The sequence below is a fragment of the Miniopterus natalensis genome, chromosome 5, assembly GCF_054644295.1.
Source record: "Miniopterus natalensis isolate mMinNat1 chromosome 5, mMinNat1.hap1, whole genome shotgun sequence".
NCBI lineage: Eukaryota > Metazoa > Chordata > Mammalia > Chiroptera > Miniopteridae > Miniopterus > Miniopterus natalensis.
Genome location: NC_142085.1, coordinates 14,060,869 through 14,077,501, shown reverse-complemented (window position 1 = coordinate 14,077,501; position 16,633 = coordinate 14,060,869). Strand labels below are relative to the sequence as shown.

At 52.0% G+C, this 16,633-nt stretch overlaps 1 protein-coding gene across 1 annotated transcript; it reads right to left on the bottom strand.

Moving 5' to 3' along the window:
• Positions 1 to 10,201: 10,201 nt before the first annotated feature.
• Positions 10,202 to 11,314, bottom strand: TSPO2 (translocator protein 2). The gene is given in 3 exon segments (XM_016212717.2): positions 10,202 to 10,402; positions 10,634 to 10,775; positions 11,142 to 11,314. Coding segments are annotated over 3 exon segments (516 nt in total).
• Positions 11,315 to 16,633: the final 5,319 nt, after the last annotated feature.

Here is a 16,633-nt window from a genome sequence, read left to right as displayed (position 1 = left end):
GTTTATGGAGGATGAGGCTCGTGTTGAGGTGGCTGCAAAGAGCCCCAGGCCAGTTTGGTTGGGGAAAGCTGGGTTCAGGTGGGATGAGAGCTGCTAATTTGGAAAGAAACTGAATTGTCACCCAAGGAGAGTGGGTGCTGATTTGTCTGTTATGGACACAAAATGCAGTGTCAAATGTGGGAGCTCCAGTAGTGACAATCCTGCCTGCCATTTACGAAGCTTAGAATTTTTGAAATAGGCCAGACAGTGAGTTTAGTGGTTTACATGTGAAATCAGACTTAATGGTCTCAACAGCCAAGCAAGGCCATGTGTATTATCCCATGTTACACATGAAGAAACTGAGATGCACAGAAGGATTAAGGGCCTTGCTTAAAGTCATAAGCCCATAAGTGGCAGAGCCAGAATTAAAACACAGGCTTCTTCTTAGTGTGATTAAATTTACTGGGATGACATTAGTTAATGTGATTATATAAGTTTCAAGTGTGTAATCCTATAATACATCATCTGTACAGAGTGGGGCAAAAGTAGGTTTATAGTTTGTATGGAAAAATATTACAATAATTAATAAATAATAACACAAGAATAAACTGTGTTTTGTGGACTCACAACTGTAAACCTACTTTTGCCCCTACCTATATATTGCATCGTGTGCTCACCACCCGAAGTCTAGTCTCCCGTCACACATAATTGACCCCCTTTTGCCCTCTTCACCCTCCCCACCCTTCCCCCCTGTAACCACCATATTGTTGTCTGTGTATGTAAGGTGTTTTTTTGGCTGGTTTGTTTTTTTCTTTTATTGCTTTCTGTTTTATATCCCACACATGAGTGAAATCATGTGGTTCTTGTTTTTTCCTGTCTGACTTATTTCACTTAGCACGATACTCTCAAGAGCCATCCATGTTGTTGCAAATGGCGGTATTTCATCTTTTCTTAGGGCTGAGTAGTGTTCCATTGTACATATGCACCAGCCTTCATCCAGTCATCCATTGGAGGACACTGAGGTTGTTCCCATGGCTTGGCCACCATGAATAATGCTGTAATGAACATGGGGGGTGCATATATCTTCATGAATAAATGCTTTCAAAATTTTCTGGTAGATACACAGAAGAGGGATTGCCAGTCATATGGTAGCTCTACTCTTAATTTTTTAAGGAAGCTCCATACTGTTTTCCACAGTGGCTGTACCAATTTACATTCCCACAGCCTCTCCAACACTTATTATTTATTGTCTTATTGATAACAGCCATTCTAAAAGGTGTGAGGTGGTATTTCATTGTGGTTTTGATTTGCATTTCCCTTATAGCTAGTGGAGTTGAGCATCTTTTCATATATCTGTTGGCCATTTGTATGTATTCTTGGAAAAAGTGTCTGATCAGGTCCTCTGCCCATTTTTTAATTGAATTGGTTGGTGTTTTTCTTGTTGTTGTTGAGTTGTATGAGTTCATTCTGTAATTTGGATATTAGCCCCTTATCAGAGGTATTGTTGGCAAATATTTTTTCCCTTTCAGTTGGATGCCTTTTTGCTTGTTAATGGTTTCTTTTGCTGTGCAGAAGCTTTTTAATTTCATATAGTTCCATTCATTTATTTTTTGCTTTTATTTCCCTTGCCTTTGGGGTTAAATTCATAAAACCCTCTCTGAGACCAAGGTCCATAAGTTTAGAACCTATGTTTTCTCCTGTGTATTCTATTAAAAGTCAGGATTTTTAGTCCAGATGTCAAACATTCAACCACAGTGCTGTTTCCTCTCAGTCCTTTATTTATTTAACAAATATTTATTGAGCTTCTACTATGTGCCAGGTGCTGCTTCAGATACCAGGGATATAGCAAAGAACAAAGCAAATGAAAATCTCTGCTCTCATGGAGGTTGAGGCGGTTGGACAATAAACAGGGTAAGTAATACATATACTTAAGTATTAAGTGCTAAGGAAAAAGGTGGGGAAGGGGGACAGGGTGATGAGGGAGGGATGTTACATCCCTATAGGATGGCCAGGGAAGGACTTTGAGAAGGAGACAGTTGAGAAAAGATCTGAAGGAGGTGAGGGGAATAATAATATGAATATCTAAGGGGAAAGTGTTCGAGTTGGGGAAGAGCAGGTGCAAAGGCCCTGAGGTGGGAACAAGCAAGGACACCTGTGTGATGAGGCCAGAGACATAAATAAGGGCTAAATGGCCTGGGGCCTTATGGGCTGTTTTCTCTGAGTGAGATGGGAAGCTGCTGTCTTTGAACAGATGAGTCACATAACCTGACTTGTGTTTTTACAGCATTGCTCAGGCTGATGGTTGAGAACAGATCAAAGGTGAGAAAGAGCGGAAGCAGAGAAACCAGCTCTAAGCCTATTGAAACTAGTGAGAGACGGGGCCCCCCGAGAACTCCCTGAGCTGGCACAGTGTCGGAAGATGGATGGATGGTTTTTGCAGTTCACACAATAGGTGCTTAGTAGGCATCACAGGTTTTCACATTTGGGGCAATGCAGACACTCTTAGAACACTCTCAGGGCAACGGAAGGGTGGGGTCAGGGTCACCTAGAGGTTGCAAATGAGGAATGAAGGACACTGGGGAGCTGGGCTGAGCATGGCTCCCAGTGGGTTTGGGTGGTGGCTGTAAGAAGGCAGGGGACACTTCCATGGTCTAACTAGAGAGTAGGAGTCAGGATGGTTTGGAGGACTTGGGGCTCTCTTCTCCAGAGAGTTCTGAGCAGCATGGTGTCCAAAGGTCCCAAGTGTTTTTGTTTGCCTGGGATGGTCACAGTTTATACCTGTTGTCCAAGCATAATTACTACTAGTGCCCCTTTCACCCCCAAATTGACCCAGTATAGACAAAAAATAATATGGTCACCCTACCTGTTGGGTTTATTACTAAGAGTATTCTTATCTAAAGACTACTGTTTTCAGGCTTTTTTCCAGGGGTATAAAACGAGGAATAGTGGTAGGAGTGCCTGTGTCCACAAAGGAAAGGAAGCGATAGCTGATAAACAGAAAGCACAGATTATTATTATTATCATTACCCAAACACACAGCATTTAAATGCAAAGGCTGACTTTCTTCTTCCATGATCCACATGTGTCAAGGGCTCCTGTGTGCCAGGCCCTGCAGTAAATACTATGTAACGTTTGGGGCACCATCGGGCACTCTCCTGCATGATCTCATTTATTCCTCACACCTGTCTCACAGGGGCGTGTGTTATGGGCCTTATTTTGTGAGTTAGGGACCTGAGGCTCAGAAAGGTGAAGGGATTTGTGAAGATTACAGGAGGAGGTAAATCCAGGTCTTCTAGGCCTATGTTCCTGCTTCCAGGCTGCACCCAGCTGGCCCTGATGGATATATCTCTATACCATTACCAACATGGCAGCTACAGTGATGTGGTTGGATCAAGGGAGGAAGAGTATCATGTCAGGGGGAAGAAAAAGGGGAGGAGGGGGTCCTTTCAGTTCCCTGTTCCCTGTGGGAAAGACTTCTTCCCTGAGGACAGGTTCTTATATTTTGGCGGTCCTGCATAACCCTGGATTGGGAGGGGGGGAAATCCATATTTATAGCCCCATCTGAGCCCTTGATTCGCTGTGTGGTTTTGGCCAAATCACCTGGCACCTCTGGGCCGCAGTGTTTGCACCTGCGATGCAGCTGAGCTATTGCTCTTTTCCAGGATGGTGAAGGGGTGGAAGTGAGGAAGCGGGGCTGGCCCCCGAGGACCTGCAGTGTGGAGACAACCAGCGCGGTGAAAACGTTCTGAGCGAGTGATGCTGGGAGATGGTCCCAGGCTGACCCCTCACTCCCACCACACCCTATAGTTTCTCCTTTGACACTTGAGCGAGCACCCTAGACCTTCCCCTGGGCTGATGACGGACAGCTTCCTTTTTCCACTGCTCCTTTCCAGCCCCCCGCCCCCATCTCTGGAGGCCCTGGGCAGCTCTGGCTATTTATGGTACCTCCTGGGGGCCTGAATTCCTGGCTGGTCCTTGATTCTACTTTCCAAGTCAGAACCGTTTCCCCTGCCGGCCCCAGAATGCGGCAGCTAATCTGGGGGATCAGATGCCGGGAGCCTGGCTCCTCCTCCTGCAGCTGCCACTGTCCTCTTTTTAGGGCCGGCATCCCCACCCCCACGTCAGCACTATTGAGTAAGTTTCTATCAATATGACCCTCCTGCACTGGAGGAATCTGGGAAGGAAGGCATCTACTTTAAGATCATACAAGGAGTCCGGGGGATGCTGGGATGTGAATCCAGGTCTGTCGACCTCCGAGTTCCATGCTTTTCCCACAGTGTCATCCTGCCTGGAATTCAGTGACAGTGAGAGCTGACACTAGCACAGCCCTGACTGGGGGCCTGACGCTGGCCTAAGCAGCTCACACGAATGAACTCATTTAGTCCGCACGAGGATGTGGAGGTAGATAGCAGTATTATCCTCAGTTTTTTGGTGAGGAAGTTGAGACCAGAGAGGTCAAGTGAGTTGCCCAAGGTCACCTAGCTAGTGAGAGCTAGTGAGAGCTCCGTGCTTCCATTGTCAAGCTCTCAACCCCTTCACCATTCAGTCCCTACTCCTGCCAGGACTCCGGAGGCCAGGCTCTGGGGGAGGAGGGGCACAAAGGGGAGTCAGGGAGAAGGGGTTCCCGCAGGGAGATTGGGCTCTGGAAGCACTTGGTACATGAGGGAGGGGATGTGTGTAGGGGGGATAGGCATAGAGACACCAGACAGCTGGTAAGTGGGGATGGCAGCCAAAAAGGGGATTCTCCAATCTGTTCCTGTAGGCCCAGCCCCATCTCTCCAGGCCGCAGTGGCCGCAAGGAGCTGGGCTAGGCCCAGAAGAAGCCACAGCCTGCCTCTCTGGGTGCCATGTCCCATGGTCATTTCAGGAAGCATTCGGAGGTGCTAGGAGGTGGCCGAGGAGGAGGGAACAGGGCCAGGCCCGGCTATGCCTTGGGGCTCGGCTGGATGCCGAGCTGCCCTCGTGTGGAAAGGAGTAGAGAGGCCAGGAGGCGGCTGGTGGAAATAGCCTCACCAGGGGAAGGTTTAAATTCTCACCCTGTGAAACAAGACACTGGGAGCAGGTTGATGGAACGGGCGCTGTATGTGCAGGAACAGCTGGGACCCCAACAGCGCGTTGCCCCAGAGACCCGGCTTGAGACTGCCAGCCCCTTGGTCACTACTGAGACGAGGTACACAAACAACGGCTGGACGACGGTGGAGCCTGCCCCTCTAGCAACCGCTTTGTTGACATAAACATGGGGGTGTCCAGAGCTTTTGGCTGGGTAGGCAGAGGGTGCCAAGGGTCTCCCCGAGTCTGAGGTTGAAGTGCTAGAATCCCAGGAGAGGCCAGGATTTTCATTGTCCTGTGCAGGACAAACACTTGGTTTACTATGCAGGACACATTGCCCTGAGCCAAGTGGTGACACCCAGGACTTCGGTCCTGGCCACCTCGGTCCTCCACTCCAGTGGCCACTCCCAGTGGCTCCCTTGTGGTGTCTTTGAGGAAAGCAGTCTGATAAGGATCATACACATTATGTGACCAATGCTGTTCCTCTTTGGAGAGATGTTTGCAGGTCAGAGAACCTGCTGGGAGAAAGCGAGAAACTAAACAATCTGCTCCGGAGAGGAGAATTTCCACCCTGAGAAATGTGTTGGAGTAGGTGCAGGTGGAGGGGAGGGGCGTTTTTCTGGTGCTCCCCTGAACAGGTAATGTCTGGGGGTCCTGGGGAACCTCGGAGATATATACACTAGAGGGACAAGTGAGCCTGAAGGAAGCCACCAAAGTTCCTGGTGTGACAGAGAGGTCTCCTCCGGGTTTCGTGCTAGAAGAGGGGCCCAGGTGTGTGAAGGGTCCTTGAGAGCAGGAAGGGGGCAGGAGCCTCGGGGACTCTACCTGAAGATGAAAGAGGGAGCCCAGAGTCGAGGGCGTCCCGTCCGAAGCTGGGCTTTGTTTGGATGGGTAGCTTGTGAGCCACTGTGGAAGATCAGCAATGAACCCTTAAACACAGGGCTCCTGTGCTGGTTCCTGGAACTGCGAGAAAGGGCCACTCTGGGAAGGTGAAACTGGGCTTGGGGTGCAGGGGACCCTAGGAGGTAGAATGGCTGGTGGCCAACACAAAGGAAGACAGACTTTGGAGCCCTGGCCCAGACCTGACTATGCAAGGCGGGAGGGGGTGGGAGGCCTTACCTTCCACCACAGCATCTCCTCTACCTGCCCGCAGGCAGGAGGGGCCAGGGATGCCCGGAGAAAACGCTTCCTGCACTCTGCCCCCCTAACAGCCCCCCCAGCACATAACCCTACCAGTCTGCCCCCCTCACCGGCCTCTGAGCCTCTCCTTTCTGCAGACATTGGCAGGGGCGGAAGAGTGAAGGATTCAGGGGAGGAAAGGCACTAGAAGACAGTAGGAGCCATACCACCCTGGGGTGCTATTTTACGTGGTGCCGCTCCCTACCTCTCCAGACATGGGGTGGGACAGCGACATGTGGAGAAGAGCTGTCTCTCCCCCACCCACCCAGTGAGTCATCTTCAGACACCACGTGCCCACTCAGAGGCAAATGGAAAAACACGGCCCAAGGACAGAAGCACACACGATTTGAGTGGTGGAATCCTGGGACACATCTGGCAAGGACAGGAGGCAGCTCTGACTATTTAGGCACAACTCTAGGTAACAGGAGAGGAGGGCTGAGGGCAGTGTGTGCCCTGGGTCAGGTTCAGGACTGGGGGGTGGGGTAGAGGAAGAGGCCCAGGCAGGCTGGGAGACTGGGGGATTGAGGCTGCCACCCAGGAACCAAGGAGCTGGTGCAGAGGAGGATTTTAAGGACGACTTAGGGGTCAGAGGAGGAAAGTTTGGGGTTGGGGTCCTGCCGTTTCCAGCTGTTTCTGTGCAAAGCCAGGAAGCCCTTTAGTTTGGCTCATGCCATGGCAGGTAGTCACTCTGTTCCAAGGCTTGGGACACAGTGCAAGTCAAGCTTCCTTCTAGGGTCAAGTTTCCAAAACTAAAGGCCTTCTGCCCCTGGGTTTGTGGCTTGAGCTCACCCTGGAGAGATCAAAGTGATGCCACAGGCATGGTGCGTCTTCCTGGAGGGTCAGTTTAACTTCTAGACTTAGCTGGTAACATGAATAAAATGGGAAGCACATATCGATGATGCTTATATGAGATGGTGATGATAATAATAATGACAGATACTTCTAGGGTGTTGCTTGTCTGAGGTCACACAGCAATAGCGGAGCCAGGATAAGAGCCCATGCAGTGTGGCTCCCAAACCATCCTCAATCAAGATTTATAGATCACACTCCTAAATTTAAAAGTTACATGTATAAATGGAGCTATAAATTCAACTGAAACAGCTTTAAAAATGTAACTGACTAGTGTGGCTCAGTGGTTGAGCGTCGACCCATGAACCAAGAGGCCACTGGTTCGATTCCCAGTCAGGGCACAGGCCTGGGTTGCAGGCTCGATCCCCAGTAGGGGGCGTGCAGGAGGCAGCCGATTGATGTTTCTCATCAATGGTTCTCTCTCTCTATCCCACTCACTTCCTCTCTCTCAAATCAATAAAAGCATATTAAAAAAATGTGATTGGGGTGAAGACACAGTCCATGTGAACATGCAGGATAACGGGCCAGGGACTTGTGTGTCTGGCACTGGTCAGGCCGGTCCACGACCTGAGGGGCAGGCCCTCGCACTCCTGGCTCTTGGGAAGTTCGAGACGACTTGAAGCAGGGTGGGTCTCCGACTGCTGCATGAATCAGAACCCTGCGTGCTTTCTAAATGGGTGGCCTCCTGGTTCCTCTCTTGGAACAGCTAACATTTGTTAAGCACTGCCTCTGTGCCAGACATCTTTTTATTCACTCATTTGTTTTTCCAACAATTCTAGGAGGTCCCCATTTTATAGACAAAGAGAATAAAGCGAGACAGTGAAGTTGGACCAGGTCACCAGTTAATAAATGACAGAGTCAGTATTCAAGCCCAGGTCTGGATCTCCAGGGCCAGAATTACAAACCACTGCACCCTATGGCCCTCATCCCCCAGATGATCTGATTCCGTGGGTCTGGAGTCCAGGCCTTCGGCCAGTACCCCAGGAGGTCCCTGGGCCACCCTTTGAGAGGCAACGCTCTGCGGCCGCTGTTCTCAATCTGGCTGCACTTTAGAACCACCTGAGAAGTTTCAAAACCTATTAGTGCCCTTCCCTTCCCTAAAGAGAGGCTATGTGGTCCAGAGTGGGTGCAGGTGTTGGTGGGGTGTAGGTCAGCATTTTGGGACAGTGGGTCACTGTCTTCATTTAATTGACCAACCAATCAATCACTCAATAGAAATGTATGAACACCTGCTCTGTGCCCTGTGCTGCACTGAGGTTGGAGATACAGAGGTGGGGGGGGCATGGCACATGTCCTCTAGGAGTGCAGGTGACCACCTGCCCACTGGGCAGAGCATGCCTGAAGTGTGGAGGTGGGGAGGGTGCAGGTTCTTTCTCGCCTGCTCTTCCTTGGTGAGCTCCAGAAAGAGCCAGACTCCCCAGATGTTGATGTCCTTCTGGTTTCTCCCGCTGTGAAGTCCTTGGCCCCCACCTGAGAAGACATAGTTGGCTCCAGCCCCAGAACCCAGGCTGTCAAAGCAAAAAGGGCCCCAAGAGACCCTCGGTACCTGGAGCTCTCAAATTTCAGTAAGTGGCTGACCAAAGTGCTGGGAGCTCGGAAAATGTGAAGATGCCTGGAGCGCAGCCCAAAAGTTCTGATTCCTAGATCTTGGGTGGGGTCTGAGGAATGTGCATTTTTAAAAAAAATATATATCTTTATTGATTTCAGAGAGAGGAAAGGAGAGGGAGAGAGAGAGAAACATCAATGATGAGAGAGTCACTGACCGGCTGCCTCCTGCATGCCCCCAACTGGGGATCGAGCGGCAACCCGGGCATGTGCCCTGACTGGGAATCGAACCCTGCTCGCCTGGATCCTAGGTTGACGCTCTACCGCTGAGCCACGCCCGGCCGGGCAAGAATGTGCATTTTTAATAAGCTCCCAAATGGCTCTGCTACACACTCAGCAGTGGTTCTCGGGGGCTTGCATCCTCCGGGAAGTTTTAACAACACGGATGCCCAGGCCCATCCCTGGAGAGTCTGGGCAGCGTTTTTAATAGCTCCCGGGGCAGGTGCCTGGGCCCTCCAGCTGGCTTTGGTTAGGATTTGGGCAGGTAGCCACAGGGCAGTCACGTCTTGCTACCATTAGGGCTTTGAAACAAGAGAAGATAAAAACAAAAGGCAGGAAAGACAAAAATAAAAATGACAATGAGAAGGTTTAGAAAGAGAGAGGGCTGGACAAGAAGCTCCCATTGAATTCACTCCTCAGCACTAAGCCTTTTTTTTTTTTAAAAACATTTATTTCTTATTATAATAGTTATTAATTGGTGTAAAAAACTAATAGTATGAGTATAAGAAAACAAAAAATGATCTATAATATTACTTATATTAATCACATCAGGACTTAGTATGGCATATATAATGTATAATGTAATATATCTTATAACTGTGTTATATGTTAAATATAGTCATTAATATAATTAATATAATATACTAATTAAAATAAGTTATTAAATAAAATATGTAATATGGTATATATGTATAGTATATATAATTAATAGAATATATAAGATAGAATATAAAAGCCTGACATGTAAAATTATTATTATTTCTGACTCTATCTACTTTTCTGTTTTATTTTTATGTCACTTTTCAAAAAGATTTTGTTTTTCAGGTAATTAGAAACCTAAGTCTACATTTCTGGGTCAGATTTGGGAGGGTTTGCAAGTGGAGTGGAGATGGCATGTCACCCTCCTCACAAGTGTCCACACATTCCTTCACACGTGCACACTTACATAGAAGCACACACTTACACACGTGCACATGCTTCTGTTCCCTCTCTGCGGCCCAGACCGTTCACTCAAACATGCCCTTCATGTCACATCCTCAAAGTTAGTCTCAGGATTTTATTAATTGATATTACTAAATTAACATTTATTAATACAGGATTTATTAACTTATATTAAGTATAAAGTAAGTTTCCTTCCTCTTTCCCATTTCTCTGAATTCTAATGAAAACTGACACCAGCAGATCCAGGAAAGCGGCCACATTGGAGTGAGTCACCTTCAGGGACCCATCAATGCCTGGCCATCTCTCCCTCCCCAGAGCCCCCCAGCCTGCCTTCAGTCTCTCCCACCCCTCGCTGGCCTGCCTCTTCCTTTCCAGTGCCTCAGTCACTCTTCTCCCCGGAGGGCTGGGGCGGGTGATCTGGACAAAGGCTGTCTCTCCACAGGTGGTAGGCGATGGCCGAGAAAACAGTGAGCCAGGCCAGGAAGGGGAGCAGAAGCAGGGCGGCCAGCTTGTTGATGGGATGCCAGATGAGCGCCATGCTCACCACCAGCCCGTAGAGCAGCAGCAGGTGCAGCAGGGCCTGGGCAGGGGCAGGGTGGTCAGGCAGGCTGCCCTGAGACCCTGGCCGCGACCTTTCTGCTGCGCCCTGGACCCCGAGCCACGCTCCTGGGGCTCTGTGCACTCTCCTGGAGCTCAGTCTGCCCACCTGCCCTGCCGGGCCCTGACTGATCTGCTGTGCCACCTGCTTCTGGGGCCCGGTGGTCTCCCCGGATCCTGCATTACTCCCACTGCTGAGCACCGTGCGTCTTACCAGACCAGGGGTACGGGCTACGAAAAAGAGAGTCAGGACGGTCCAGCTGATGACGAGCTGCACAGCGTAGAGGCCGAGAGGCAGGGCCAGGGGCCGTCCAAAGCCCCGGCCCAGGTCCTTCCACACCAGGTAGGAGGCATAGCTGTGAAGAGATGGAGGCAGAAACGCTCAGAGGGAGGGTGTTCCATGGCAAATGGAGGAAGCCTCTGGCATAAGGACTCCTGGTGACAAAGAGAGAACCCTGTGGGCTGAAATGAGGGCAAGTGTGTCTAGGCATCATTGGAGGGCTGGGAGGAGTCGGTGGGGACAGTGGGTGTGGTGAGGTGGGGGGGATGTGGGGAGGCTTGGAGAGGGCTGGCTGGAGTCCTGGGCAGGCGTAGAGGGACCACCACAGAGGCAAGGTGGGGAGCCATCCCTCTGGAGGTCAGCATGCAGCAGTAGTTCAGGTATAGGAGGCTTGTTCCCACCCCAGTGGGTACCAAGGCCAAGGATGAGAACTGGAGCTCACCCTATGATAGAGTAGATGACTGTTCACACGAGCAGCAGGACTCTGTGGGGTGGGCACCAGGTCAGCTTCTTTGAGCCATTACACCAACCAGACAGCCTATGAGGGGCGAGGAGCCAGATCAGGATGGGCCCCAGGTGGGGCAGGGCCACAAAGATGGCCCCTTGAGGCCGCATTCTCCTCGAGGCGGAAAAATCTGGGGGCAAGAACATGCTGATGGTGAGCCTTCCCCTTGTCCTTTCCTCGAGTCCCTCCCTGTTCCCTCCTCTTGCCTGACCATTCACTGGCCTGTGTCCTCTCCCTCCGCCTGCCCCCACAGGAGGCCTAGACACAGAGGCTGCCTCCTCTGCCTGGAGCCCCCCCCTTCCCTCTCCCCTGAGCCCCCCTCCCTTGCCCCTTTCCCGGTTTCCATGGATGTGTTTTTCCCACCCCTCTCATTTGGCACTCGGCCAATACTGCCTGGTATTAATAACTGCTTATGAGTTAACGGTTCCTCTCCTGTAACGTGTGTCTGAATCCTGGAACTCAGGTCCACCTATGACCATCTTTTGTACCTCCCACAGCAGGTGGCACTTGGCCAGGCCCTCGATGAGGACAGTGTCTTAGACTGAACTGAACCTAGCTGACATAACCTATTTGAAAGGAACGTGCTTGAAAGGCGGGAGCCTGAGATCCCTGCGGGTCTTCTCTAGTCAACAGTGGGCCAGCCATCGGCCCAGGGCTTATCTTCCTACGGCAGACTGGCACCCGACAGGGGCCCACCCAGCCTGAGCTCCTGCCAGAATTCAACTCAGCTGAGTGGCACTGTGGACTCTCCTCTGAAGCCTCAGGTTGCATCTACCCCTTGGGGGCTGGGGAGGCTCTTCCTACATCGGTCCACTTCCAGAGGTTCGGTGTCACAACCCCCCACCCCCAGATTCCTGTGGCCTGACTTTTCAAGGAGGCAAACCCCTGATCTTTCATTAAGAAGCTGCGTGCTCCTTTGCAGTTTGCTGAGCGTGTCATTCCACGCGGGACAATGAACAGACTCTCCTCTGCCCATGGCCCCCACCCATATAGTTCTTCTCATTTGCACATAAGATGCCAGCCTCCCCCCATGAGCCACAGGATTGGAAGGAAAAAGCACAGTGGTTATTGTCAGCGTGCTGAGGTGACTGACTGCCTGCTCCGTCCGTGCTCTCCTGTCCCAGCCCCTGACCGCGTCCTGGAGGTTCCAGGGACAGGGCTGAGCAGCCTGCCTGCCTGTGCATCCTTCTGTTCACCTGTTTCTGCTTCTCACTGTCCGTTCATCTTCTGCCTCCCTGTCTTTCTATTTGGTGTTTTCTATTGTTCTGCCCAGTGTTGGAGGCCCCCCCCGCCCTCCCACCACCATCCTCTTGTCCTGTTTCCCCCTTGTTTCCAGGCCCATGTTCCCCTACCTCAGGCAGCTCACCTCCCAGCCTGGGTACCCGATGATATATGCCGCGGGAAAGGCAGAGGAGGGTGGGGAGGGGAAAGGGTGGGTGGGGCTCCCAGCTGGCCCGCCTTTCTCCAATGACAGGGGTGGTGATATTGGCTGAGCAGCCCGGGTTGTTGCCTGCATGGCCTTGAAGGACTCTCTCAGACTGGGGTCCCCTGGTCTGCTAGTTGTGGCCTCTGGTGGGGCCTCTTGATGGATGGTTGAAGCTTTGGCTCTGTGAGACCCCGATCTCCTGAGACAGCTCAGCCCCAGGCTGCAAGGCTACTCATTGCTTAGGTCTCTGCAACCTGTGATGTGTCCACAGGGCTGGGAGGGACCCTCAGATTTCTCTAGAACATTCCTGTAACTGGGATTGACCCCAAGCACCAGCTTGGGAAATGAGTTCATGATACATGAACATAGCCCTGGTTGTAGCCTGCTAGTCGACAGGGCCTTTCCTGGGTTAGGCCTCAAGATTGACAGATCTTTCACAAACCCCTAGAACTTTATGGCTCAGAGGATAAGACAGCCTTCCGTGTGACTCAGACAGAGCTTTTCCCAGGAAAGACTGAGATCTCCCCTCTCCAACTCCATCAAAATTCTGGGCACCGTCCTTTGCTTGTGCTTTAGGCATGAGGTCCCCTCCCAGGCTGGCTGCTCTCCACTGTTCCTTTGCCCACCTCTTCCTTTGGGGACCCTGGGAGCTGTTCATCCCTCTTGCCTCCACCCCCGGGAAGGCAGCAGAGGGGTGGGGTACAGTCAGGGACAAGAGGCTAGAGAATCATTAACGGAGATGAAAGCAGCTGCAGTTACTTATTTTTTAGGGGAGATAATGCCTGGGGGCCTGGGGGAGTTCACCATGGTTCCTCAACCGCAGGAGGCCAGACCGTGGAGATAACAGTTACCACTTACTGAGCACCTGTTTTGTGTTGAGCACTTTATATTTATTAGCTCAATAATGCCAATAATTATCCCTCGCAAGGAAGACATTTGCATTTGACAGACAGGGAAGTGAGACTCAGAGAGGTTGCAATACTCACCTAAGATGACTTGGCTGGCAGGTGGGTCACCTGGGTTCAGTGTTGGCAGTCTGCATCCAAAATGCATCTTTTTTCTTAGTTGGTCCACTCATTCAGTCAACAAGTGTTTGTGGAGCACCTACTATGGGTCAAGCTGTACCAGGAGCTGAAGATACAGCAGCAAACAGCTAAAAACCATCCTTGTTCACAGGGACCTTTCATCCAGTGGTACCATCTTTACTAGATGGAGTTTCTAAGGACTCAGGCTGGAAAACAGACTGAAGTTCAGCTCTTTCCCCCCTCCCCCCATGTCCCTGCCAGCTTGGAGTGTGGGAAGTAGGAAGAGCACTGGGTAGGGAGCAGATAAGGGTACACCTCAATGCCACCAGCAAATTGCGATTCATTAACCTCTCAGTGCCTCCCTGTCATCTCTGTGCCTCTCTGTCATCCGGCTGGCAGCACCTGGGAGTTCCTTAGAGATGCAGAATCTCGGGCCCCACCCCCAACCTACGGGACCAGAACCGGAATTTTAACAAGATCCCTAGGTGGTTCAGGTGCACATTATAGTTTGAGGGGCTCTGGTTGATGTTCCCTCCTCTCACCCTCTGCCATTTCAACAGCCTCTGGCTCAGGAGGGCCGCTCACCAGCAGAGGGCACTGTAGGGAGGGCATTCTCCTGTACCCAGGGGCTGTACCTGTAACCAGGTTGTCCCCTCCCTTCCAGACCTATGCTGACAAGTTCTGGGATCTTCGGCTACTCCCTGACCTTGGCTGAACTTTGCCAACAGACAGGGGCAGGCTCCCCCACTCCGGGGGAGGGCGGCTGGGAGGCAGGACTCTGCCGGGAAGCACTGCGCCACTCCTGCCCGATTCCCCGCCCTCCGCACTTGTCTGCTGGCTCCGCAGCAGGGTCTGGCCGACCTCTCTTTTTCTCAGGGAAGAAACTATTGTTCCCAGATACTCTGGCAGCTTCTGGGAGCGCCTGCATGGTGAGGTGAGCACGCTCCTGGGGCAGCTGGGGTTGGGGTGGGCGTTGTGATGGGGCCTCCTAGGGCTCTTGGGAGGAGTCAGGCCACCTCAGCCAAGCCAGCCAGAGAGTGGAGACCCTCTGCTGGAGGAGGAGAGGAAGAAGGGGGTGGGAGATGGCCACTGCCCAGTGGGCGTGAGGACCAGGGGGGTGATTCTATGCACTGCAGACGTGAATGCTGTGCTGATGAGTGCCGCCCATGACTGAGGTTTGGACTCATCATCTGGGTACTTTTTATGTCCTTCAATACCTGGAGATCGATCAGGGTTGAGCGGGCATGGTGAGAACCAGTGACGTGGGGTACGGGTTGAGAGTTTCCTCAAAGGAGATGAGCAGAGCTTTGCAGCAGGAGCCTGGACCTTTGTGCTAGAGGAGGTGACTCCTTAGGGACAGTCAATGGCAGAAGCATTCCAAAGGACTTTCATCTTGGGGACCTGGGGTCTGGGGCAAGACACACTGGAGGTGAGGGTAATAAGACATGCGGCGTGGTGCTGGGAAGCTCCAGTGGACATTGAGCTGGTTGCCATGCTGTCCATTCAGGACCCTCCTGGGGCAACAGGGAGGGTGGAGTGGGGCCGAGGCAGCCTGGAGAGAGCTGTGGGCCGGGAGAATGGGCTGAGCTGGGGGCGGAGTTCACCTGCTCCCGGCCAGGCAGTGGACGGGGTCCAGGTGAGAAGCCCAGGGGACTTTGGGGAGCAGTACACATCAACTGCTCCAGGTTGGGAGGCTGGGCAAGGGGACCCTGCTGTGCCACATTACGGGGCGGAGAGGTTTTGAACTTGGTCTTTGGATGCCTCTGGAAGGCAGTTGCTGTAAAATCAGAGCAGAGGCACTCCTTTCCTCCACATTGGCTGCCCCATCCCCTGCCACTGGTACCTCGGCTGGCAGGGTTGGGGGTGTCCTTCACTGTGGAACCCAGGACGTGCCTTCAGTTCCTTCTATTTATTTGTAGTTTATTTTTGTTTCTTTCTCTGCCAACTTCACCTCTGCTAGAAGTGGAAGAGAAGAGACCTGGGGAACAACAAGGAGCGGGAAGGGAAAGGGAGTATTTCTGGAAGTCCTCGCCATCCCTGCTCATCCCCCCTTCTGCCTTCAGTTGTGGTTTAATAATCCCCACCCGTCCCCACTGTGGGGAGAAAAGTTGGGTTTCTTACCTGTGAAATGGAAATAAAAATAACACCTAGCTCATGAGGCTGCAGTGAGGACCACGAGGGGCACATAGAGCGCCGTGGTGCAGAGCAGAGCCTCATACATATTAGCTCTTCTTATTGTAATTAGAGGTCTAACGACCTTTAATGTGGAAGAATCCAAAGGCCTGGGTGGGATGTAATGGGAAGCTTGCTGTTCTGGCCCCATTCCCACCAGATCTGGGGCACTGCCAGCTCAACTGCTCCACTTGGGTGCCCTGCAGGAGGCCTGCAGCGCTGTCTGCACAGCTGGGTCCTGAGAGAGGGAACAATGCCCCGCCTTCCCTTCTTGTCTATATTTGCGACAAGGACTGGGAGACAGGTGCCACCCCAGTCTTCAATCCTCGGGATTCAGAGGAGCTTCTGCCCCTGTCTGGGCGGAGCTGGGAAGGAGACTTAGGCTCTTGGGGTCCCAAGGAAGGAAGGAAGCAGATGGGCACTGAAGGAGCAGGGGCCTGGGGTGAGGCCTCAGCTCCCCATGAGTGGTTTGAGCGAAGGGGGTGGGGAGGAACTTAGGCCAGACCCCAGGGAATCGGCCCCCGGAGTGAATGGGTCCCACTCCCCCAGAAGCTCCTTGAGAGCCAAGTAAGATGCCATCTTTGGCGAGACTGAGCTTCCCACAGTGCCCGGTACAAAGCTGGTCCTCAGAAAATATTCACGTGACTGGGGAAAACCGCATGTGGCAATATTTAATCAAAAGTTACTGAGTTTGATGGGATGGCATCGGAGGGAGATTTTGGAGGCACAAGGCTGTCTGGGGCTGGTGAGCTTGAGCTGGAGGGGAGGGGTCCAGATGGGGAGAAGAGGCAGGTGGGGAGCACAGG